The sequence below is a fragment of the Aquarana catesbeiana genome, linkage group LG01, assembly GCF_042186555.1.
Source record: "Aquarana catesbeiana isolate 2022-GZ linkage group LG01, ASM4218655v1, whole genome shotgun sequence".
Classification (NCBI taxonomy): domain Eukaryota; kingdom Metazoa; phylum Chordata; class Amphibia; order Anura; family Ranidae; genus Aquarana; species Aquarana catesbeiana.
Genome location: NC_133324.1, coordinates 475,544,506 through 475,571,429, shown reverse-complemented (window position 1 = coordinate 475,571,429; position 26,924 = coordinate 475,544,506). Strand labels below are relative to the sequence as shown.

The following is a 26,924-nucleotide window of genomic DNA, read 5'->3' as shown; positions in this document are numbered from 1 at the left end:
GATCAATAACATTTATCTAATTTGCCTTTTAGTAAAGACTGGCTGTAGTCATATTAGGTAAAGAGGAAATTTGATGGGTTGCTATGAATATGTGCTTTAATCTTTCTATTATTATGTAAGCTTAGAAGAGAGTACATTCAGCACATGTAGAAGAGAATAAAAACACACACCCACACCATGAACGAATTAAAGTGATCCTAAAGTCTTGGGGTTTTTTTCCGTTAAAAATAACAAACAAGTTATACTTGCCTGCTCTATGCTGTTGGTTTTGCAAAGAGCAGCCCAGATCCTCCTCTTCTCGGGTCCTTCTTTGGTGCTCCTGGCCCCTCCCACCTGTTGAGTCCCCTTACAGCAAAGAAACTTGCTATGGGGGCACCTGAGCCGAGCCACAGCTCCGTGACCCGTCCTGGACAGCCAAGTCTCACGTGCAACATCGATGGATCTAGATGGACCCCAGGTAAGTATTAGGGGGGCTGAGGGGGGCTGCTGCACACAGAAGGCTTTTTATCTTAATGCATTGAATGCATTAAGAAAAGAAAACCTTCTGCCTTTACAACCACTCTAAAATGACATTAAACAATATCCTTATTTTAAAAAACAAATATATCCACTACAGTATATACTGTACAAGCAGTTCTTGGATAGTGAGTATTTGGAAACCACTTTAAACAGAGCATATAGGATTGTTAAAATGAAAATCAAGACTGAACTATTACAGGACAAGGTAAACAAGATTTATCAATATAATAAACCTGTTTTTTTTCTACTGGGCAAAGCCTTGAGTTAAAAAAACTACAAATATTATCAAGAGATATTTACTTACACTGATCAGCCGTGACTTTATAAACACCCGCCTCATTATGAGTAGGCCCCCCTTTTGCTGCCAAAACAGGCCTGACTTGTCGAGGCATGGCCTTCACTAGATCTCTAGTTTTTCAACCAGGGTGCCACAAAGAGTCCTCAGGGATGCTGCCACAAAAGGATAAAAACTGCCCCAACTCAGGCAGGCAGTTAAAAGAAGCATTCTTCACGGCACGCTTAGGTGCAGCATTAGTCTGGTGTGTTTTATACAAAAAGGTAATCTACTCTGTGCTGTGAGGGCTGTCCTGCCAAGCGAAGATGTCATCAGTTTCTAAAGGGCACATCGGAAGCTCGCCCAGCATCCTTCCTTGGTTTCCTCACTTGCCTCCATGCATTTTGATGTAACATAAATTTTAAAGATTGTGGCGGCACCTTTTTTGCTTCTTTCACGTGCACAGGGCAGACCATTAAAAAATGCAACGCGTGGGAACACACAGAAAAGGGCATGCATGTGAACATGCCTCCTGGTGTGCCCAGAGATTCAGAATTCTAAACGGTGCCTTGACTGAAAAAAGGTTGAGAAACACTGCTCTAAAGGTATGCTGTGGTATCTGGCACCAAGCCATCAGTAGCAGATCCTTTAAGTCCTGTAATTGTGAGGTGGGACCTTCATGTTTTAGACTTATTTTTCCAGCATATCCCACAGATTCTCAATTGGATTGAGATCTGGAGAATTTGGAGAACAAGTCGACATCTGAAACTCTTTGTTGTGTCAAACCATTCTTGAACCACATTTTCAGTGCGGCAGGGTGCATTATCCTGCTGAAAGAGACCTTTGCCTTCAGGGAATAATGCTTCCATGAAGTGGTGTACTTGGTCAGCAACAATCTTTAGGTAGGTGTTACATGTCAAGTAACATCCACATGAATGGCAGGGCCCAAGGTTTACCAGCAGAACATTGCCCAAAGCATCACACACTACCTCCTTCCCATACTGCATGCTGGTGCCACCTCTTCCCTAGGTAAGCGACACATACACCAAGCCATCCACATGATGTAAAAGAAAATGTGATTCATTAGACTAGGTCACCTTCTTCCACTGCCTTGTGGTACCCTGACCAATCTGCAGCTTTGCAGCCCCATACACAACATTTTTTCTGCTTTCAACACATCAACTTCAGGGACAACATGTTTACCTGCTTCCTAATATATCCCATTGACGTTCAGATGCCATTGTAATAAGATAATCAATGTTTTTTTCACTTAACCTGTCAGTGGTCATAAGGTAATGGCTGATTAGTGTATATTATACAATGATGATATCTATTATGAGGTTTTTGGCAAGTGGTGTTAAGATAGTATCTAAGGCCTGGTTCACACTATTGAGGCTCTGTGAGCCACATTCACGGACTTGGCAGCCCATTCATTTAACCACTTGACCACTGGGCACTTAAACCCCCTTCCTTGTTTGTTTACAAGTGATGCTCCGTCATTTGACGGACCGATCACGTGGTAAACGGCCGCTACCAGCAGCAATTTACCGTGATCCATGATGTGCCGGGCCCCCCGGACCCGGCAGTCACAGATGTTCCCGGGTGCGTGCCCCAGGGGACATGTGGGAGGGCGATTCTGTGAGGACGTCCATGGATGCCCACCCAGAATAAGCCGACCGTGCTGTAGCCATCTTTCGGTTGGTTAAATGGGCTGCTGTGCCTGAGTTTCATGCAGGAAAAAGGTTCTTGCATAATTATTATTATACAGTATTTATATAGCGCCAACAGTTTACGTAGCGCTTTACAACTTGAGGGTAGGCAGTACAAATACAATACAATTTGATACAGTAGGACTCAGAGGGCCCTGCTCCTTAGAGCTTACAATCTAGGAGGGAAGGTCAAGAGATACAAGAGGTAATAACTGTGGGTGATGTGCTGATTGAGAAGATAAATGTACAGTTGTTAGGTGGGAGCCAGATAGGCTTCTCTGAAGAGATGAGTTTTCAGGGATCGTCTGAAAGTGGATAAAGTAGGAAAAAGTTGGACGGATTGGGGTAGAGCATTCCAGAGGATGGGGGAGGCTCTGGAGAAGTCCTGAAGGCGAGCATGGGATGAGGTGACAAGGCAGTTTGAGAGAAGGAGGTCTTGGGAGGAGCGAAGAGAACAATTAGGTTGGTATTTTGTGACTAGGTTAGAGATGTAGCTGGGGGCCAGGTTGTGGATGGCTTTGTAAGTTATAGTTAGTATCTTGAATTTAATTCGGTGACTGAGTGGCAGCCAATGGAGGGATTGGCAGAGGGGTGTGGCAGACGCTGAGCGGTTTGTGTGGTGGATGAGCCTGGCAGCAGCGTTCATGATGGACTGAAGTGGGGATAGCCTATTTAGAGGTAAACCAATGAGGAGGGAGTTGCAGTAGTCGAGGTGGGAGATGACCAGGGAGTGGATTAGAAGCTTTGTGGTGTCATTGGTTAGGAAGGGGTGTATCTTGGAGATGTTGCGAAGACTGAGGCGGCAAACTTTGGATAGTGATAGAATGTGGGGTCGAAAGGTTAGTTCGGAGTCCAGGATTACACCTAGGACCTTGGTGTGGGGAGATGGGTTGATAGTTGAGCTGTTGATCTTGACAGGGAAATCAGGGGAAGTGGCACCTGAGGGAGGAAATATCATGAGCTCGGTTTTGGATAGGTTGAGTTTGAGAAAGTGATGTGACATCCAGGCTGATATGTCTGCTAGTAAGTTGGTAATGCGTGAGGAGACAGATGGAGAGAGCTGGGGGGTGGAGAGATAGATTTGGGTGTCATCAGCGTAGAGATGATATTTAAAGCCGTGGGAGGCAATCAACTGACCCAAGGAGGTGGTGTAGATTGAGAAAAGGAGAGGTCCAAGAACAGAACCTTGGGGGACCCCAACGGAAAAAGGAAGAGGAGAGGAGGAAGTAGAGTTGTAAGTGACACTGAAGGAGCGGTGGGATAGGTAGGATGAGAACCAGCGAAGAGTACAGTCACGGAGACCAAAGGAGTGGAGTTTTTTGAGGAGGAGGGGGTGGTCTGCTGTGTCAAAGCCAGCAGAGAGATCCAGGAGAAGTAGTACAGAATAGTGTCCATTGGCTTTAGCCATTAGTAGGTCATTTGAGAGTTTAAGGAGAGCAGTTTCCATGGAGTGTTGAGGGCAAAAACCGGACTGAAGGGGATCAAGAAGTTTATTCATGGTCAGATGGTCGCTTAGTCGGTTGTAGACCAGTCTTTCAAGAAGTTTGGAGGAGAAGGAGAGTAAGGAGATGGGACGTAAGTTGTTGAGATTGGTAGGATCCAGTGAGGGCTTTTTTAGTATGGGGGTGACTAGCGCATGTTTTAGAGAGTTTGGGAAGATGCCACAAGAGAGGGAGAGGTTGAAAATGTGAGTTAGAGAGCGTAGAATCGAGTCAGAGGGTGAGCGTAGCATTTGCGAGGGAACAGGATCCAGGGGGCAAGTGGTTAGATGAGTGCTAGATAAAAGTTTAGCAACCTCAGTAATAGTAGCAGGGTTGAATGAGGGAAGTAATGATTGTGTCTGTGGACATGGGGTGTTGCATGGAGGAGGTTTTTGCGCATTGGTGATCTCCTCATGAATTGTATCAATCTTAGTCTTGAAGTGATTGGCAATCTCCTGGGCAGTGAGTGAGTTGGTGGGTGGAGGCAGTGGAGGACAGAGTAGAGTGTTGAAGGTAGAGAAGAGTAGACGTGGACTGGATGAGAAGGTGTTAATGAGTGTGATAAAGTAGGTCTGTTTGGCAGTGTGAAGGCAGGAGTAGTATTTTAGGAGGGCAGATTTATATTGTGTGAAGTCTTCCTGGGTCTTAGCCTTATGCCACAGGCGCTCAAGAGCGCGGCTACGTTTTCTGAGACTTCTGGTGTCATCTGTTTGCCAGGGTTGTAGCAGTCGGAGCCTAATTCTGCATGTAGTGAGGGGGGCAAGCTTGTCTAGGGAGGAAGACAGTGAGCTGTTGTAGATGAAAGTAGCTAGGTTGGGGCAGGACAGAGGTGAGATTTTGTCATAGAGGTGATCAGTAGCAGAGTAGAGAAGAGAAGGGTTGAGGTGGCGAAGGTTTCTACGTGTAATTGTTAGGCGGTTGGAGGGAGAAGAGGTGGAAGACAAGGAGAGAGCAAAACTAATAAGGTGGTGATCAGAGAGTGGGAGTGGATTGTTGGAAAGGTTGCACGGAGTGCACAGATAGGAGAAGGCAAGGTCAAGGGTGTTGCCGTTGGAGTGGGTAGGAGCCTGTATCCATTGCTTCAGGTCAAGCGATGAGGTTAGACTGAGAAGTTTAGAAGTAATAGTAGTGTTAGTGTTGACATAATTTTTCAAATGCATCTGTAGCAAAATCACATGGTGCTTTTGCACCATGCGGTTCCCGCACCTGCAAACATGCTGCATTTTTACATGCGTGGGGGTGCCATTAAGAATTTTATTTAAAGAGCAGCACATTTTGGCTGTGGGTGGTTGTGGGTACAGGGACAGTTGTGATTCCCACAACCACTAGCAGTAGTGTCAGCCTAGGCTAAATGTGCACCGACTCTGGGAAATTATCTGTCACCCAGCTATTTTGATACAAGGAAGAACATAAATTAGGCAGCGATAAATGTCCTTGTTGTGCACACATATTGAGGAGAGAAATCATTAAATCTACTGTCAGTTCAAAGAAATGTAAGATTACATCATTTATTAATTGTAACACAAGATGTTGTGTATTTTATAACTTGCAACATTTGCTCGATTCAGTATGTGGGCAGGACAGCAAGAAGACTCCCTGTGCGGAGAAACCAATCAGCTTCCAGTTTTTTGTTTTTTTTGTTTTTGTCAAAGCTTAATTGAAGAAGCTGAAGTTAGAAGCCGATTGGCAAAGCTGCACCAGATTCTGTGTGCTCCAGTTTTAGTAAATCTCCCACTATGCATTTGTTACATGTATGTGCATGCATGGGACACTTTGCATTAGTTACATAAGTTTGCGCACAGGGGACACTATGCATCAATTACATGTTTACGCACAGGGGACACTATGCATCAGTTACATAAGGTTGTGCACAGGGGACATTATGCATTAGTAACATGTTTGCTCACAGGGGATACTATGCATCAGTTACATAGGTTTGCTCATAGGGGACAGTATGCATCAATTACACATACAGTATCTGCATGAATGAGACTCTATGGGGTTGATTTACTAAAACTGGAGAGTGCAAATTCTGGTGCAGCTCTGCATAGAAACCAATCAGCTTCCAGGCTTTATTGTCAAAGCTTAATTAAACAAGCTGAAGTTAGAAGTTGATTGGGTACCATGCACAGCTGCACTAGATTTAGCACTCTTAAGTTTTGGTAAACCAACCTCTATGCATCTGTTACATGTGAGTGTGTGAACAGAGTACACTATGCAATATGCTGTACTTTAGAAAAGTGTGTGTAATGTTATAAAAACAAGACAACAGCAACAAGGATTTGTCTGGGTCTGTTTTACTGATATATATACACACACACACTTTTACTCAGTGGTTGTAAATGTGTCAGTTAACCACTTCAGCCCCGGAAGGTTTTACCCTCTTCCTGACCAGAGCACTTTTTACAATTTGGTACTGTGTCGCTTTAACTGCTAATTGCGCGGTCATGCAATGCTGTACCCAAAGAAAATTTGCGTCTTTCTTTTCCCACAAATAGAGCTTTCTTTTGGTGGTATTTGATCACCTCTGCGGTTTTTATTTTTTGCGATGTAAACGAGAAAAGACCGAAAATTTTGAAAAAAAAAAAATATTTTCTACTTTTTGTTATAAAAAAAAATACAATAAACTCCAATTTTAGTCCTACATTTAGGCCAAAAAGCATTCAGTCACATGTCTTGGGTAAAAAAAATTCAATAAGCATATATTTATTGGTTTGCGCAAAAGTTATAGTGTCTACAAACTAGGGTACATTTTCTGTAATTTACGCAGCTTTTAGTTTATGACTGCCTATCTCATTTCTTGAGGTGCTAAAACGGCAGGGTAGTACAAAACCCCCCCAAATTACCCCATTTTGGAACGTAGACACCCCAAGGAAATTGCTGAGAGGCTTGTTGAGCACATTGAATATTTTATTTTTTTGGTCATAAGTGATTGAAAAATGACAAAAAGAAAACAATTTACACAAAGTTTAAATAATAAACAAGTTCTTGCAAGCTACCATATAAATATCCAAGTTAATATTGTGGACAGCTGCTAGCATTGATCACGTCCCATATGCTTGTGCCGACCCAGTGGATAATCTATTAAAATGCTGCGCTATCCAGGTACTGTCATGTGACCACCGCATGCACTAATGTTAATGTTACCTCTGATAAATAAAAATACCTAAAAGACCTGTAGCTATATTGCAATCCTATGCGATTATATCTCGTAAATATATTGCAATCCTATGCGATTAAATCTCCTGACAGCATGTGAAAAACTGTACATACATCTATATAAAGTGCATCCATATTAGATATGTAAACAATATTAAAGTGCTAAAGTATTACACAAATTGATATAGTGCATTAAAGTGCTCTTGTGCAAAATAAATTTTCATGCATTAATGTGCCCTTAATAGAATGCAACATAAGGTCCATTCCTATTCAGTCCATTCTTCTGATTCTTATTAAAGATGATAAAACAGCAAGTGCTTGTGTCCACTCTTGTGCTCCCCTTTAGGTGTATGCGCTCACCTTAGAGCGTGTGACCTCACAGCTAAGCTTGGTCAGAACACGCTTTTTAAACCACCTCTGGGTTCCATATCTGTACTCAGATCATTGGCTGGTTGCTTGTATGTTTATCCATATAAAATACAACAGAGGAAACTGGATAGTGTGATACCGTTTTCACATATTTATTAAAAGATAACAATCTTCCCTTTGGTAGGGTACTCACATTGCATGGGTGCTACAGTGCACCACTCTATATCAGTCAGAAATCATAAAAATCGCTGGGCTGATGTGTCCCTTCCTTTGCTGAGAGCGCTCCGCCGTCTCACACACCGTCCTTTCCCCTCCCCAGCGCGTGTCGATACCGGGAAATGACATATCTTCCTCAGGGGGAAATTCTATTGGACGGTTGAGATGTCAATCATTATATAGTGTCATTGCGTCCATTTTGTAGTAGACCGCGGACACTCTATTGTTTATTGTATGGTCGCGGCCATTTTCTAGTGGACCAGAGAACTCAACGTTAACCCATGTGCATGCCGTGTTCTCATTCATGCTGTGGCAGCATATCACATCACAGAGCGGCATAAATGAAAGCATCAGCATTCGAAGCAAATACTGGATTACTGGCTACAGCTTCTCCATCGCTCAGCAACCAAACTTTCATGTTACTACACTATATTGCTCCCTTTGCGTGTTACATTCAGGGCGGTGTGTAAGAAAAGGACACATTATCACAGCGATACAGCCACATTAACAAAGTGTCATTCAAATAACTGAATAACAAATATTCTGCCTGTAAGTGCAATATTCAACTAGCAACATACAATTACATGCTCTGTCACTCTAGGCCAGGGATATGCAATTAGCGGACCTCCAGCTGTTGCAAAACTACAAGTTCCATCAGGCCTCTGCCTCTGGGTGTCATGCTTGTGGCTGTCAGAGTCTTGCAATGCCTCATGAGACTTGTAGTTCTGCAACAGCTGGAGGTCCGCTAATTGCATATCACTGCTCTAGGCAATTCATGTGGCTACTAATACATTAAATACATTAACCTCTATAGAAGCATTTAATGCACTATATCAATTTGTGTAATACTTTAGCACTTTAATATTGTTTACATATCTAATGTGAATGCACTTTATATAGATGTATGTACAGTTTTTCACATGCTGTCACGAGATTTAATCGCATAGGATTGCAATATATCTACAGGTTTTTTTATGTATTTTTATTTATCAGAGGTAACATTAACACTAGTGCATGTGGTGGTCACATGACAGTACCTGTATAGCACATAATTTACACAAAGTTGTCACTGAAATGATATGTTGCTTAAACATGCCATTTTTATATGTGAAATGACACCCCAAAATACATTCTGCTGCTTCTCCTGAGTACAGGGATACCACATGTGTGGGACTTTTTGAGAGCCTAGCCACGTACAGGACCCCGAAAACCAAGCACCGCCTTCAGACTTTCTAAGGGCGTACATTTTTGATTTCACTCTTCACTACCTTACACAGTTTCGGAGGCCATGAAATGCCCAGATAGCTCAACCCCCCCCCCCCCCCCCCCCATGACCCCATTTTGGAAAGTAGACACCCCAAGCTATTTGCTAAGAGGCATCTAGAGTTGATGCAATATTTTATATTTTGCCACAAGTTTCGGGAAAATTAAAATTTTTTTTTTTCACATATGACACGAGACCGACGCTTGCGTTCACCATTGCGTGAAAGCACAGGGGGCAGGGGTGCTTTTTTTTTTTTTTTTTTTAGACTGTTCCTTTCATTTTTTTAAATAATTTTTATTGTTATCACAGGGAATGTAAATATCCCCTATGATAGCAATAGGTAGTGACAGGCACTCTATTGGGGTCTATTAGACTCTAGATCTATCCTCTGCCCTCAAAGCATCTGACCACACCATGATCGGTGTGATAAGATGCTTTCCTAATTTCCCAATGGCACTGTTTATATCCGGCAAAACCGAAGTCATGAAATACCCGTAGCTTCTGGTTTCTTAGGCCATAGAGATGATTGGAGCCATTCTGGTCTTCGACCAGCTCTATGGTCAGCTGGTGGAACCCCCAGCTGCATTCTCAGGTTCCCCGTGGGACAGGAGAGCCTGAGAAAAACATGGAAGATGGCGGGGGGGGGGACGTTCCCTCCCACCGCTTGTAAAAGCAGTCTAGCAGTTAAATAGCTGCTAGGATTGCTTTTACATGAAAGCTGACCGCTGGCTGAAAAGAACGATACCAAGATGATACCTAAACCTGCAGGCATCATTCTGGTATAACCACTCAAAGTCCAGCAACATACCAGTACGTTGCTGGTCCTTGTTGGGCATATATTGTAATGTTCTTTTTTTTTCATGCAGCCTGTGGGTTGAACAAAAAAAGAGATTGATTGGTGGGTATGCCCACCATTAGAATACCGCCCTGCATCCACCCACTTCTAATGATGGGCATATCTGCACCGTTTTTTTTTAACTGTGGTGGTGATATCACCTCCTACAACGCTGGAGTCGCTGATTTACGTATTGTGAGAGCAAACGCTGTTGCTGTCAAGATAGATAAATCAGTGCTGCAGCTGCATGACGTACCTGAAAAGCAAACTGGGGTAACAATAAAACATTAACTCAATAAAACAACAACAATCTGTACCAAAAAAAGAGTAAAAAATATATGCCTCCACCCCTGCCCCCATGTTTCGGCATATATGCTCTTCTTTTTTTTTTAACTGTAGTGGTGTAACACTAATATGGTGATCACTGGGGACAGGGGGGATCAAGGGGTTAAACTTTATTAGGGGGGTACCCTTAAGCTACCTGGGCACTAACTGCCCTAACGCCGATTAGTGTCACAAATGACACCAGTACAGTGATCAGTGAAAAATCTGACAACTGCACTGGGGGGGCGGGGGGTCATCAGGGGGTGACAAGTGTACCTACGTGTACTAGTGTTAATGTAGTGTTGGTGCAACTTACTGTGAGATGTCTCCTCTCCTCTCTCTGGAAAGAAAAAAAGAGTTCCATGAGGGGAGATGACATCACTTCCCATGCCTGTGTTTACACTTACAGGCAGGGGAAGAATTTCATTCGCCAGAACCGATCAGCAGGTCCAGGCCATAAATCATTGGCCTTGACCTGAAGATTGCTCGGTTCTGGAACGAATCCATTGGTCGTGAGCGCGCCCTGTACCTGTACGGAGTTTCGCGCAGTGGTGCCATTGTGCCCCCGTATATGTACGCAAGCTGGTCGGGAACCGGTTAAATAACATAGGGAAATATTGATTACCATGGGAACTGGCTGTATTTTGTTGGCTCCCAACTTTTAATTGTTGCATTAACATACCGCACACATGTAAATGGGCTCTTAGTAGTGGTGCACCAAAAAGGAAATTTCTGATGCCAAAAACGAAAATTCAGGATGCATTTGGTCGAAAACCAAAAACCGTTTTTTACATTTTTTTTTTTTAAATTTAAGTAAGATGGCTGGCATTTTCGCATTGAAGTCGATGGGATGCGATTTTGCATTGTAGTCAGAAGGAGTGCATTTTTGCTTTGAAGTCAATGAGACGCGATTTTGCATTGAAGTCAATGAGATGTGATTTTGTATTAAAGCTAATGGGACGCAATTTTGCATTGCAGTCAATAGGGGGCGTTTTTGCTTTGAAGTCAGTAGGGGGCCGTTTTGCATTGAAGTCAATGGGACACAGCATGCCATTATCTGCACTTTTATTTTTTCTATCTGCAAAGCTTAGATAACCCTATTTTCGGCCAATAATTTTTGGTGGCCGATATATCGGTGCATCCCTAGCTCTTAGGTTTAAGTGGAACTCTAAAAATAAGTGTTTTCAACAATTTTGTATGTACAATTTTTCTCTTGCTTACTGTATGGACAGGAAGTGAAAGGAGATGACTGGTCAGATGAGTGCTTACATGTGAACAGTGGTGGCGCTGGGCATTGATTTGTACAGAGTACAAATCTTACTGCTGCTGGTCACACACAGATTGTGCAGGCAACTTTGACTTAGCTCATTATTAGGATGTGGTGCCAAATTCAGCGAACTGTGGGGGCGATTTACTAAAGCTGGAGCACTCAGAATCTGGTGCAGCTGTGCATGGTAGCCAATCAGCTTCAATCTTCAGCTTGTTCAACCAAGCTTTGACAATAAAACCTTCAAGCTGATTGGTTTCTATGCAGAGCTGCACCAGATTTTGCACTCTCTTTAGTAATTCAACCCCTGTGCTCTTTAACCTTTTTTTTGTTCTGGAAATGGTTAGTAGTGCTAATAAAAATCTGGCCAGCCCCATGCGCACGTGTGATGGTAGCCTAAGTGCCGTTAATTCTGTAACCTAGGACCTAGTATGCAAATGTCAGTTTCTTAAAAGAAAGATGCTCTCTATCGTGTCCCCTCTCCCCTCCTGCACCCTACTATTGGTCCATTGGCATGAACAGCAGCCTCATTGGCAGTAGTAAGTGGTCATAGTGAGTGAGGTGTAGGCCAAAGCCTGACTTTTCTGGGTCAGGGCTCCCATGGCACTCAGCAGCTGAAGATACTCACCTTTCTGTTTAGTTCTGTAGTTACTTTAGGTTCAAGATATTTTACTTTAAGGGATTTTACTTGTTACAGAAGGAATTTCAGTTGTTTTTTTCCTAGGTTTTAGTATTCCTGTATTTCTGTGGGTATCCTAGCCAACTAACAGAGTATGTTTGCAGCTGGAATAGGGTCAGCTCTGCCAGAAATATTTCTACAATACAGGATTGGAAGGGTAATCAGACAGTGCCTGACATTGACATGTTTCTCTTATGTGGATCGTGCCCGTTGCCGCTCTCTGTTGACCTTTGCAAGTAGGCCAGATAAACAATATCAGTGGTGTTTAGATTTCAGACTGGTTTGCCTAGCAACTAATTTAATGCAAGAATACGCTTGTATAAATAATACGTGTTGAAGATCGTCTGTCTTCCTACAGCTTTTTTTTACTAGGAATAATGACTGTAAATGTAAAAATACAATTTCTTAGGAGAAAAGGAAGAAGAGGAAGACTATGTACCCACTATGTCATCTCCATCAGAAAAGTCAGCATTCACTATGCCCACACAAAGCAAAGTAACTTGCACAATGCACAGGAAAGGCTTATCACATACTCTGTTCGATTACTGACCAAGATGGATATAGCACTAAATTCCTTGAAAATTTGCAATGTGTGTCAGAGATGACCAAATGCATCTAAAAAGCACCACTTTGAAAGAGAACACCATGAAAAATAAAAAGATGTGAATGCAGCCCAAGTTAAAAATATTTTCTGAGACAATCTCTTATAAAAGGAAACCTTAAAGGGATGCTGTCATGAGTTTGTTGTGTGCTCCCTTTAAATGTCTCAAGTGCAGCGTCATTTTCTATCTGTTTGGTCAGTCTTTTTTCACCTGTTTCATCTTTCCTGTGTTTGTATGCCCTTACCAGTCAGCCCAGGTTCACACTGCTCCGACATGAAAGTCGCACAACTTTGCCCTGCAACTTCAGCCCAACTTTGATCTGACTTAAAGGGTTAATCCTCTGCATTTTGTAAAAAGGCTGCTTGATCTTGTATGCACAGATCCTCCCTCTCCTGCTCTGTCCCCCCGGACAAGTCCAGATAAGACAGAGCCTTTGGGGTCGGGTTGCACATGCTCAGTTTGGTGTGTATTGCTAGAGAAGTTTTTTTTTTTTCTTGGGAGAATGCATGTGATCAGCACAGGGCCAATCAGCACTGTCCAGCCATGAGGGTCAGAGGTGAGGACAGAGGGTCAGGAGCCCTGCAGCCTCATAGGACAGCTCAGTGCAGTATGAAAAACTCCTCCTACAAGCTTCACCAGGAACTGATAGATATCACAAGACTGCTATATACTGCTGATTATGAGAAGGTATTTAGATGTTTATATTTACTAAAATAATTGCATTTCCATGTTCTGTGTACATTCTATGGCATTGAAGTCATATCAAAGTCGGACCAAAGTAGTGCAGGAACCTTTTCTAAAGTCGGATCAGTTAAGATGGCTCTCATAGAGAAACATTGAATTTGACATGTCTTGCGACTTGTGCTCCCACAAGTCGGATCTCATGTCTCACCAGTGTGAACTGGGCCTTAGGGTTGATGTATTCTTCTAATTACTGGCTCTAGAACCTCAGTCTCTGTCTATCCCTGTATCAGGGTAAGCTACCCAGACACTGGTCGCTATGTCAGTGAGTCCTAAAGTTTAAAAAATTAAGAATGAAAAGAGGGCGCACCAGCCTTGTGCATTATTTTTTGATAGGTTTATTAAAAGAATGAATTAAAAAGACTCACAAGCATGTGAAAGAAACCAGCCATATGAAAGCCTTTAAACGATGGCAATCGGCCCGATATCAACAGTCTCCAGTTAATGAAGGAGAGGACACGAGCACCACTGCTAAAGTTTACACTGGTATATGTAAAGACAAGCCAGTGAAATGAGCATATGCCAGTGGAGCACTAAGCTAATATAAAGCTCAGTTCAAATGAGCTTATTATTTAATGCCAAAGTGCAGTAACTACATAGTGTCCTAACCCATAGCAACCATTGAGATATTAACTTTTTGTAGATTAATGATTTTGATTGGTTAGTATGGGCTATTGCATTTTGATTGCATCTTTACATTTTATATGATGAGCCTGTCAGAAATGTAAAGTGAACCTTGCTCATAAAAAAAAACTATTCCTCCCTACAACCCCCCCCCCCCCACCTTCCCCACTATCTTAAAAGCTGATTTAATTGACTTTATTTTATTTGGCACACTGCACCCTCCCTCCCATCAACATTCTTGCTTAGGGGAGCATAACATCTCCTCCGCTGCTGGAGCCTCCTGGGATATGCACGTCACAAATCCCAGGAAGCATCAGCTTTAACACAGAAGCCAGTAGAGGGCACAGGTAACTGTGAATCATCAGGAGGCTGCCTGAACCAAGAAGCAACAGTTGACTCCCAATGCTGTCAGAATAGAAGGTGGCGGTACAGGACCCAGCATGCAGCAACAAATCAGGGGTCCACAGCAGGACAATGCTGGATTCAATGGACGTGTGAGTATGTTTTTTTGAGGACAAACAAGTGGAGGAGATAAGAGGGGGAAGAAAACTAATGGACAAGTGAAATTGTGCTTTATGTAGAAAAACACTTTATGATGTGTCTAAAGCAAGGCGAAGGACAAATCTTGTCTTTAATGGACAGCTTTTGAAGCTATTACTGGAATCTGCCTTCATAAATTTAAGTAATTTTGTTGATATAAATATGTTAAGATACTTCAAGTGCTATGAATTCCAAAGGATTGCAAAAGATCATCAGGAGGCTGCATATTATTTATTTATTTTTTAACTCCTAGAAACCAGCGGCATTTTTGCAGAAAAACCGCCTGACGCTTGTAAAAGCGTCCAAAGCTTTTACAAGCGTTTAGGTGCATTTACAGGAATCAAGTGCTTGAGTGTTAATTAATTTCATTAGCCAGAATAAATAATTTATTTTGGCCATTGAAATGAAATAACACTCAAGTGCTAAACACGTTTAGAGGCGTTTACAAGCGTCAAGTGTTTTTTTTTCTGCCCAAACTCTGCTGCTCCTGAATGCACTGGCAGAGGGTTTTTCTTCCTGTTTCTAAACTCTCCTGCCACTAAACACTGCTAAAAGTCTTTCTGTGCATAGACACATAGGCTAACATGCACAGGAGTTTAAAGGCAGGAAAAAAAAAAAACACCAGACGCCCCTAGGAGCAGCTGCAAAAAAGTCCAGTGTGCTTGAGGCCTTAGGTGTTTTTTATGTGTTAAGGTTTAGTAGGCGCCTTATATGTTTATACAAAAATTGGTGTTGAACTGGTTATAAATAGATCTGAATTCTTCATTCATCTGTCTATTTTAACTTACAGGAAGATACTTCTTGATTTACCAAAATGGAAGACTGTCTTCATACATCTTCAGAAAACCTCGCCAAGTTAGTGAGTTGGGCTCATAGTCATGGGACAATTTGTAGCCTTATTCCAAACCTAAAGCACTTACTTTCTGAGGGCTCCCATGGAACTCTTACAGCTATGTGGGGATGCAGTGCTGGCCATGCATACCACTGGCCATTGACTACAACATGTAGGGCTGGTCCTCAGGAGAGAGTCTGTTTCCAGGACAGTAGAAGTTTCAACTCAGATAGTCCTAGTATAATAGGTGTGCCCTCAGAGACTCAGACAAGTCCTTTGGATAGGTACCCTGGGAGACCAGTAAAATCAAAACTTGACTGTAATAGAACAAGAGACTCCTGTGACTTTTCCTACTGTAGTGAACCTTCAGAGCTGGATGAGCCTGTAGAAGAATATGAAGATGAAACCACATTATTTGACATGGTATGTGAATCTTCTGCAACAGATGATGACAGTGACTTTGAACTCAAAGTCCAGCGGTCACCTAATGTTACCCGCAAGAGGTCCAGTGGTGGTGGCATCCATTCTCTTTCCGGATCTCAGTCGCACATTGTGGATGAGGACAGTAATGATGTGATTGTCAAAAAAATTAAACAGGAAAAACCTGAAGACTACTATATTGTTGCTAATGCTGAACTTACTGGAGGTGTTGATGGTCCTTCACTGGCCCTGACACAAATGGCCAAGCCGAAGAACCAAACTGCCAACACAGACCCTTTTGTGGGACCATCCAAACCGCCTAACATTTTGCCACCATCACTAAATAACGACCTTGAAGTACAAGCTATTGCACCTTCTTCACTGGTCTTGCAAAGACCCACACCTCAAAAGCCTGTGAGACCACAATTGTCCTCCCAAAGCAAAATACCATCTACCCCTCCAGCTGTGAATCAGCAGAAGGGAATACAGATGCCAGTCAGTACTTCCACGGGAAATCCTAGCCAACCAATTAACATACCTTTATCAGCACTTCAGTTGCCAGGACAGGAAAAAAAAGAGGTCACTGAAGAGCTTCTCCCACCTGTACTGAAGCCAGCATTATCCAGTGACATGGCCCTCTCCCCATCAATGAATGCAGAGCCTGAAGTAAGTTCCAGCCAGCAGCAGCCAAATACCACCCCTAATATCACCTCTGAGGCATCAGCACAGTCCATTCCAGGTATGTAAGTGTACATTTGACCGATAATGCTGCTCTATACATTGTTTGACTCATATAGAATGTATTGATGAACAGAACAAAATATTACATAGCATTAGACTTGATGAAAATTATATTATTGCATCTTATTACCTTTTTATCCGTTAGCCAATTTTCACATGTCAGTTTTATTCTATGTATGGTTTTGCTTTAGTAGACTATCCTACAAAAGCATGCATAGCTTTACTTTGGACAGATAGGCTATTCATTTGGTGACAATTATAACTTCCTTCAATTGAAAGAACCTGTTAAAGCACACTTTAAGGATCAATTGTTACAAGTAATGCATAAAGCAATTACATTTCTTGCTTTAATCAAGCTTTGTATGGTCAGCTTATGTATTTTCAATATGAACATACCTCATAAGTGCACTTTCTAAGTAATGAAGAAATATGATCTTATCTTCTTATGGTCTTAAAGCCACCTTCCAAGATAAACCTAACTAGTCTTAAAAATCTTCCATCCCCCTCCTAACACCTATGTGTTCAGATCAGCCTGATTTGGTCTGGTCACATGATCAGGCTCCCGTGTCAGTCAGCAGCACCTGCAGGGAGGAGAAGAGAGCAGCGACAATGGATGGGCCATAGGAGCTTATTGGTGAAGTCACCACTGCAGGCTTTACTACCTGTTGCCGAATGCTTTCTCCTCTCCCCTGCAGCCACTGCTGGCTGACACAGGGAAGCATGTGACCAGACCAAAGCGGGCTGAAAATAGGTAAGTATATACAGTACATCTTTCTTACACAAGTTAAGCATATGTGTTTGGAGGGGATGGGCCATTTTCAAGACTATTTAAGTAAATCCTGGAATTCTACTTTAAGTTTAGGTGAGCTTTTCTTCGCTTCGGCAAAACAATTGAACACACTTGGATTAAAAGAATGAGTTTGCAGAACATTAAAATAAAATCATAGTGGGTTTGTCTGAACAAAAACGTAGGCCCCTTTCACATCGGTGTCTCCGCTAAGCGGAATCCCCTTGCTCGGTGGGGGATCTCTCCGCTGATACCCGCTGAGCAGGCGGATGACAGGTCCGTGTCCGCTCCGCTATGCAGAACAGACACAGTCCTGCTCTCTTCTATGGGACAATCGGATGGAAATGAACCGCCTGTCTGTTTCAATCTGATGCCATCCGATCCGCTGGACAGATGGGGAATAGGACTATCAATGGTCTTTTTTTGGCGGACAGGATCAGATGGCGGCGGGTGTCAGCAAGTCCACCTGAAAAATTGACAGGTAGACCTGATTGGACAGCCTGCGTGAAAGAGACCCAAGGCAACAATGTCATATTTTACCTCTATTATCATAAAAAGTATCCAACGCTCACCCAAAATCTTTGGTGTAATCCACACGTTGTTATTTAGGGACCTGATGTGTGTTTTTTATTTCATTATATATTTATATGAATAATATAATACCGAAGTCAGTTTTTTTTTCACAGCACAGTTACTTTTTCCTATTGGAGATAATATAGTCAGATTTTTGCTTTACCACTGGGGAATTCTTCCTACAATTGTAGTTTCTCTTCCACCTCCTTCTTTTACTCCCCACCTCTTTTGTATGGATCAATTAGACTGTAAGAAAAGTACTGTGATCAGTTACCCTCTCAAATCCACTACTGTTCCAAGTACAGGGGGTCCCCTAGTTACAAACATCCGACTTACAAACGACTCCTACTTACAAACGGAAGGAGACAACAGGAAGTGAGATGAAATCTACCCCTAGGAAGGGAAATTCACTCCTGTAAGAGCTATTATGGGGAAAAGGTACCTCCACTGATGCTTTGTCACCAATCCTTGTTTCCACAACAACCCAAAATTTTCAAAATCCAATTGTCATTGGGACAGAAAGGGAGGTGAAATCTTCTGAACAGGGGCACACACAGCAAAACAAATGTTACAGGGGTGTTAACCCTTCCCTATGCTATCCAAAAAGCTTAAAAATTGTTATTTTGGCTGGAGCTACACTTAAAAAATGTACCTGTTCCGACTTACAAACAGATTCAACTTAAGAACAAACCTACAGTCCCTAACTTGTTTGTAACCCGGGGACCCCCTGTACTTGCTCTCATTCCAGTCACCACCTCACCCACACTGCTCTATTCCTGGTCAATACAGCCCCTTACAGACTGCTCTGCTTCTTGCCAATGCACCCCCTTTCATACTGCTCTGCTCTGGGCCAATTCATTCTCTCTCAGACCACTCCATTCCTGGGCAGGACCTCTGTCTGCTTCTTTACCTGTTAGCATGGTGCCAGTGGTTTTGTGGCAAAAGACTTTGTTTCACTTAGGCATAGCAATAAAAAGTTATGTAGTGCTGGAGCCTGTTCTGTAGTGCCGATACGGGAGTTAGGAGAATGAATGACTACTCGGGTGGGGTACATGGGCAAGTCTTTATGATCCATGGACAGCACAGCTGCTTGGCACCTGTTTGTGTTGGGCCTCCCACCTTGTATCCTCTCATTTAGCAGTGCTCTGAATATATAGTCAGCATACTGTCCAGGAGCAGTCCTAGCTCAGAAGCTTTGGGCTCTACCTGCATTTTCTCACCACCCACCATGCTATTGCCTCACTCCTACAGCTCCCTTCACACCCTATAGCACCTCTCAACACACACCATGCCTGCACCTGTATTCTGTCACCATCCATTTGGTCTGCACCTCCCCATTCTTCTATTGCCACTTCCCTTGCCTGTAGCTACCCCTTGCCTTACAAACCAGTGCACCTGTCCCCCCCCTACCAACCACCACACCCTGCAGCTTCTCTTTCCTCACCACACTTTTCCTGTCTCTAAACTTCCAGTGCTGCAATATTTAACAGCTTCAGGTCTTCAGGCAGAACATCAGTACAGATGGTCTGGCAGGGAGGCGCCTCTTGCTTCCTCCTCCTCCACTGAGAAAAATGCTTTCACTGATTGAAATGCCTGTAACATGATCTGTGAATAGGAGAGATTTTGATCGATCACATGATTCTCTCCCCCAGTCACAGATCATGTTACAGACAGAAATCAATGACAGCACTTTCTCAGTAGAAGAAGGGGAAGGATTGGGCATGTCCTTGTCGGATTATCTCTACTGCTGCTCTGCACGAAGACCTGAAGTTGTTAACCACCATTGCAGCACCAGGAGTTCAGAGAGAGGAAGAGGACAGGCATTTCCGCACAGAAGCTGCAAAAGGGTGTAATAACAGTGTTCAGAGGATTAGTTAAATAAATAAGAGTTTGCTCAGGGATCATTAGGGCCAGTTTTAAGAGGCCTTTGTTTGCTTCAGTTGTTTTTTTTTTATTCCTATAAGCTTCTATTGAAGTTTTAAACCCACTTGAAGCCGATCAAATACAGGTCAAAAGGAGGTTAATTGCTGGTCAATTGTACTTGTAAATGAATGATCTCAAAAGTGCCTCAAACTGATGTCCAGGTGATGCCATCAACACAAGTCCAAAGCCCATCAACAGAGCCCCCCCAAAAGAGATAAAACATTTTCCAAGAACAGCACACTAGAGAGGCCAAGACTGAAAATATTGTAAGATAAAGCCCAGATAAACATGCAAGCGCTATGGTCTTTCATAAAAGGGGTCAGGCTTCATTCAGACAGATGAATAAGGGCAGATAGTCTGCTGTCTACAGACATGGCTACATGCCACATTTGGATGTGATGCGACAAAATTTGTGCTCTGGCTACAGGCAAACTAGATGATTAGCTGCAGCCAGGAATACCGTCCCTGGCTGCAAACTGGCTGGTTCCAAGGCAAGTCTTCCCACACATGTTCGCATATAAGATACACATAGAAATAGATTCTCGCCAGTGGCCACCAGTGAGAACTTGCCTGCAATCTACAAAAAGAAAGCTTGAGGCCTGATGCCTCACGCTCTTCTTGTTGCTGCTGTTTTAACTACCATGAGTACGTCTGTCTATTAAGATATTATGGTGACCATAAAACATAATCACTCCGGAATGTACAAGGTTCAATATGAGGTTTACCATCAGGACTGCTCCATGAGACAAGTGAGATTTAAATCCTGGTCCCAATACGTAAACACTTTTAAAGCTTACACCAAAACTAATTTCTAGAAAGGGAACTATTGAGAATACAAGCTGGGTAACTCAACTTTCGTGGCAAAAAAATATATTTCAAATAAACAATAAAGCAGTGCTGTCAGTTTCTGTAAAATGCAATGCAATATGGCTACCAGGAGGTAGCCATATTGGTATTGGTAGGTTCTGTACACAGATGCTGTAGGGAATGCTCCCTAAAAATGTAATTTCTTGCTTGTGTGATTTGCTCACTGATTTTACCAGAAGTCTGCACTAAGATGCTGATCACATTTTGGGCATCCTTGCATCCTCTGCAACACGCATTTCAGTTTTGTTGATACTCCCAAACGTTTAATCATGTCTAAAGGGATACAGACCCTGCCACTTTCCTCATTGGAGCCCTGCAAGTACAGCAGCTGATCAATGAAAAAGTCACTCCTATTCACTCTACACATGGACACAGACAAACAGCTATTTCTTCAGAATAACAACAGGTAGGAATCTGCAAGGTTTTGTTTTTAAATCCCTGGAATTTTTCATGGATAACCTAGAGGATAATGTTTATTTTTTAACATAAGTGGAGTCTTGAAATGTTTTATTGATCTCCCTTCCCTCTTTATTCTGCTCCAGCTGTGAGATAATAAGGTGAATTTCCACTGATTTTAATAAGAGAATCATAAGTCTGTTGTTTGGTTTACGTAACCACATTATACTTCTCAGATTCCATCAGAAAAGATGGAGTAAAGATGATTGCTACTTTAGCAGGACAATGTACAGAGAATAATGTAAATAATTGATATAAAAAATATCTGAAAACATCTGAGAGAAAGAATCACAGCTGGCAAAAAGGACTAATTATAATCTGTCTCACCTAGATATATCGGCAGGGCCCCTCAGCGCTCAACTGAAGTCACACATGTATGAGATTTACAAAATACTGTTTGTAAATTATTAAAAAAAAGATTGGTTATATGCGTGAGAGAGGCTTTGAAAAGCATACAAAGTTGGACAGATAGCATAAAGGCATAATCAGATGGAGGAATGGTCCCCTTGTTCAATACAGTGGAGCCTTAAATATTTTCATTTATGTGCACTGACATGCCTTGTTCATTATAACAGTTACGTTTATTTGGTTATTATTATCATCACTGTTTAAGAAGTATTGTATTACCTGGTTCTGTTTAACTGGTGCAACAAGAAGCCATTCAAATTGATGAATTATAATAAATGATTTTATGTTTGTAACAGACAGATTATGTAGATAGTCATCATGTGCCCCCTAGTGGTAGGGTTTGTAAGGTCCAATAAATGAATATCTACATCAAAATCTACTTAAGTGGCCACTCACACCATAACGAGGCGTGGGAAACTTGTGTTCCGTGCATGTTTCCCTCACTGCGTTTAAAACAAACTGCAAATGCAGTCTGCAGTGGGTGTCAATGTTAAGTTAAAATGACACCCCAAACACAGGTCGCAAACACAGTGCCTTTGCCTACGCCAGATCACATGGTACAGAAGTATCATGTGATACAGGTACAGTGCGTCTTTTAAGTTAGTGCACGCACCACTTTTGGTGCAGTCCAGTGTGATTCAGCTCATTCGATATGAATGGGTTCAAATCGCACCACACTGCACCACATGTGACTCATACAGGAATGCTCTGTGTTCCTGGTGTGAACCAGCCCCTAGTAGAGTCTTACAAACACATTTAATAAATCTAAAAAATAAATAAATACAGCGCTGAAGGTCAGTGCATGTGCAAATATCAAATCTCTCCAACAATGAATAAGCCCTACATTCAGCTGAACGACACTCCATAGCAGTGGCGGTGCGTCCATAAAGGTGCACGGGCGCCGCCCCCTCTCTCCAGCCACCCCCTCTATGACCAATGGAAAGATTCATGCATAGCATTCGATGGGCACAGTGGCAGCATTTGATGGCACAGTGGCAGCATTTGATGGGCACAGTGGCTGCGTTTGATGGGCACAGTGGCTGCATTTGATGGCACAGTGGCTGCGTTTGATGGCACAGTGGCAGCCTTTACAGGCACAGTGGCAGCATTTGATGGGCACAGTGGCTGCAATTGATGGCACAGTGGCTGCAATTGATGGCAATTGATGGCACAATGGCTGCAATTGATGGCACAGTGGCTGCAATTGATGGCAATTGATGGCACAGTGGCTGCAATTGATGGCACAGTGGCTGCAATTGATGGCACAGTGGCTGCAATTGATGGGCACAGTGGCTGCAATTGATGTTTTTTTGTTTTTTTTTTCAGAATTTTTCAGTTTGTTTGCGCCCCCCTCCCCAAAAAATTTTGAGCACCAGCCGCCACTACTCCACAGCCTAATATACAATATTATGAAAACAAAAAAATCCAATGGTGAATTGTTCAAAAATTTCTTCCACCCAATTTTTACTTTACCTATATGTATACAATCTCCCCAACATAGGGTGAAATAATAAAAACATCCAGACAGTATTCAACAATCCAGTAAAGCAGGGATCTCCAAACTACGTCCCACCAGCTGTTGTGGAACTACACGTCCCATTAGGCATTGTAAAACTCTGACATTCAGAATTATTTCACCTTATATAGGGGAGATTGGATACTTATAAGTAAGGTAGAAATTGGATGGAGCAAATTTTTGGAAAATTCGCCATTGGATTTTTTTGTTTTCATACTATTGTATATTACACTGTAGGTGTCATTCAGATGAATGTAGGGCTTATTTCATGATGGAGAAATTTGATATTTGCACATGCACTGACCTTCAGCACTGTATTCGTTTATTTTTTTATGTCTGGTGAGTTTTTTTTATATGTTAAATTTTGTTTTAAATACAGCTGCAGTTGCCAGTATTACACTTGGTTAGCTGTGATTATAGTACTGTAGCATGGATGGAAGGGTATTCTGATTACATTCAATAAATCATTGATAGTCATTTTTCCAACTTTAAAGCCTAATGCTGGGCCAAAACTAAAAAGAAGAAAAAAAACAGACAAGTCGCAGCAAGAGGAATGCAGAGGGAGGAAGGTGTGTCAGCCTCTGCATTTCTCTTGCTGTCGCTTTTTTGTGGAAAGTGTCAGAGCTGAGACAGGTTGCAGTTATGAAGCATCCGTCTCCTTTTTAGCTGTTGTCGGATCGGCCAGGGTAGGAGGGGAGGGTGGGGCAGGTTGAACTTCATCTCTAGGGTTAGAAAGTGACCAAGTAGGGTAAAAAGTGACAAAGTACTACTATATAATTGTATTGATAGATCTTTTTTAAGTGAAAATGAAGGTTTATTTTTTTCCGATAAAGGGGATGGGAAGGAGTTGAATTTTATCCCAGGGTTGTACTTTACCATGTATTAAATTATTAGCTTACAAAGTGTGAAATTGTTTTTAATGTGTTGGCCATTTTAGAAAGCTATTCAGATATCCAGTCTAACTAAAACCTAGGGATAGAGATGTTTATTGTTACTGTATAACCTGTTCCTGAAGCTGATATTACTGCAGATATGTAAATTAGCCTCTCCTAAAGCAGATTCTGAGAATAATGCATTGCCTGTGCTTCGGAATCAATGGTGCCTGCCTCTTTGTGTCTGTATAACCCATTGACAGCTATGACATGCTTATGTGCAGAACTGGCTAAATAATTCCTTGTCTCTAAATTTTCCTGTGTCTAAATGATCTCTGGAGCCATGGGGACTCCATAGACTGTGTTTTCGTTCTCTGATTCTGAAAGATGTTTTCCTAAAATGACTTTGGAGTCATATTGTGTTACGAGCTTAGATATCAATATGAATCGTATTCTTTACTTGGGGGATAAAGTAATTGTTTGTCTCTGGTATGGCAAATTATGTAATCCCAGAGGAGCAACAAGATGATGCATTACTGAGCTCTCACAGGCGACACGTGATAGAAAACCAATCCTGTAACAAAATCGCCGCACTGCATTGCATCCGCCTGACAGGTGATAACAAATAATGGATCTGCGTGACTGCACCTGTTATATTACTGTACAGCAGTTATTAGTTTACCATTTATGTTTAATGTGCACAGCTCTACAGCCTAAACTACAAACTGGAGTCTTAGCTTTAACACTATCTCTGGTACAGATGCACATGTTATATCTGTGTTGGTGTCTTTATAACTCTAGATAATGAGCTGTGCTTTGTGTACATTTTGTTCTTATAAGGAAAGCTGTATATCACATTTTTTAGCAGTCACAACAATTATCCCCCCTGTATGAGAACCTTGCTTGTCCATGTAATTTGAGACATCAAATGTCCTTTTGTGTGTGCTGCTCTTGGTATACTCAGATCCTGTTCTATGGAGAACTACCACACGTGTAACTATAGGCATAATAAAGAAAACAACATATGTGATGCAGAGTGTCCATAGAATTAACACAACAGTGTTTGTTTTTCTGAGTCCCTCATATAATATAGTTTTATTGTATATTGATTCTGACAGTAGTTCTGTTCTTTTCCCACTAATAACAGGCCAAGTCCAGCAAAAGCAGGAAAAACGTTTGCCATTTTTAAAACACGTGTACCACGTTTAAGCCCATTTAGGCATGTCAAGCATGTCAAGCTCTTGGGCTTTAATTCATTTTATTGGCCAGAATAGCAAAAACGCTGCTGCTTATGGAGGTGCTCACAGTGGGGTTTTTTTCTGCCTCTACAGGGGTGTGCAATTCCTATTGCCCGATGCGGGGTCATGCAGTTCCAGGTGCCGGGCGAGAGGTTTTTTGTTTTTGTTTTTTTACAATTAGCCCTGCTGCAGGCAAACAGCAGGGTTTAGAGTTGATGGTTAGCTCTCTTATAAAAACAATCCAAGTGGCTAACTAGCCACTGGATTGCTTTTAAAAGCAGCACTTCCTTGCTGGTGGTGGAATGAGTCAGTGATGAGCTGTGCTGTGTGCACATGTTTGCAGAGACATAGGGGCGGGCCTGGGGGCGGCTCAGCCTGTCTGTGCTGGCGCTGTCGCTTATGCGAGTGGAGCAACACAGAGCCACGAGGAGGCGAGCAGAGCCATCAGTACTCTGACTCCTGGAGGGTTCGGGGCAGCTGTGGCCTTCCCAGCCAAAGAGGTTTTGGTGGAGGATGACGAGGCCTCGGCCGAGCCAGAGGGGAGCCGGGAGAGTGGTAGAACCAGGTGAGAGGGCCGGGGGGAGCTGGACTGCCCTGGATGGAGGCCTATAGCCTGTATAATGAATGGTCACAGCAAAGGAACCTCTCCAACCTGACATAACCAGTTCTGGACTCCAGGAGGATAGACTGGGACCATAAGACCCCCAGCCCTACCATCTATACAGCACAGGGGGTCCTCTACCTTTGATATGAATGACCTGGAGGACTACATGATGACTATCTCACCTGAGGACCCCACTGACAACATGAGGGCCACACATATAGTAAGAAGTCACAGCACAAGAGCTACTCCCTGTCTGCCATCTTTATCTTTGGATTCCCCCATTCCTATCCCTGCACTTCTCCATCCTTTAATTCTTATCCCTGGACTCCTCCATCCTGCAGTTCCTATCTCCAGACTCCTCCACCCTTCCTTTCTTATCCATTGATTCTTCTATCCCTGTCTCCAGGCTCTTCCATCCTTCAGTTCCTATACCCAATTCATATTCCTGGACTCTTCTAGCCTTCCATTCCTATCCATGGACTCCTCCATCCTTCATTTTCTATCCATGGATTATTCCATCCTTCAGTTCCTATCTCCAGACTTTGCCATCCTTCCATTCTTTATCCATGGACACCTCCAATTAGCATTTTTCAAGGGAGGTCTGCAGTGGTAGCAGACCTTAATTTTCTTAATACGATGGCTTGGGCTAATGCAGAAGCACCAGGTGGGTAGGCTGTGTGTGCTGCATACTGTTAAAGGACTTCAAGTGTTCACCAGTGTGGCTCCTCCTATGCTACTCTGGAAAATCACTGTTATGCAAATTTCATTTTTCATAGCAGTGATAACGTAATGTATTAAAAAACTGCTTTATCCGGGTACTGAGTTTTTCTTTCGGCTTGTTCTGCACCACGAGCACATCTAAATCAAGATATGTTAATTCTGCTGTCTCTTCTGTACTACCATTGTATAGTCTGCAACCTCTATCTAGTTTTCAGTTGCAGCATTTGAGATCTGAAAGAAGCTGGCCTAATTAAACTGGCAGTGCTGAGCTTGATAAAAGTTAGCTGAGGACAATAATATTTATAGTATGGTAAGGATTATATTTTTCCATCTATAAGCAATTATTTTGGTGCTAGTCGCTTCT

The 26,924-nt window shown here is 42.5% G+C and overlaps 1 protein-coding gene across 2 annotated transcripts in view; it reads left to right on the top strand.

Moving 5' to 3' along the window:
• Positions 1 to 26,924, top strand: part of KIAA1958 (KIAA1958 ortholog) — a 108,826-nt gene that overhangs the window by 44,289 nt on the left and 37,613 nt on the right. For both annotated transcript variants that reach the window (XM_073591410.1, XM_073591405.1), the window contains exon 2: positions 15,394 to 16,594. In XM_073591410.1, coding sequence (XP_073447511.1) covers positions 15,418 to 16,594 — 1,177 coding nt within the window. In that variant the 5' untranslated portion in view covers positions 15,394 to 15,417. The remainder of the gene's footprint in view (positions 1 to 15,393; positions 16,595 to 26,924) is intronic.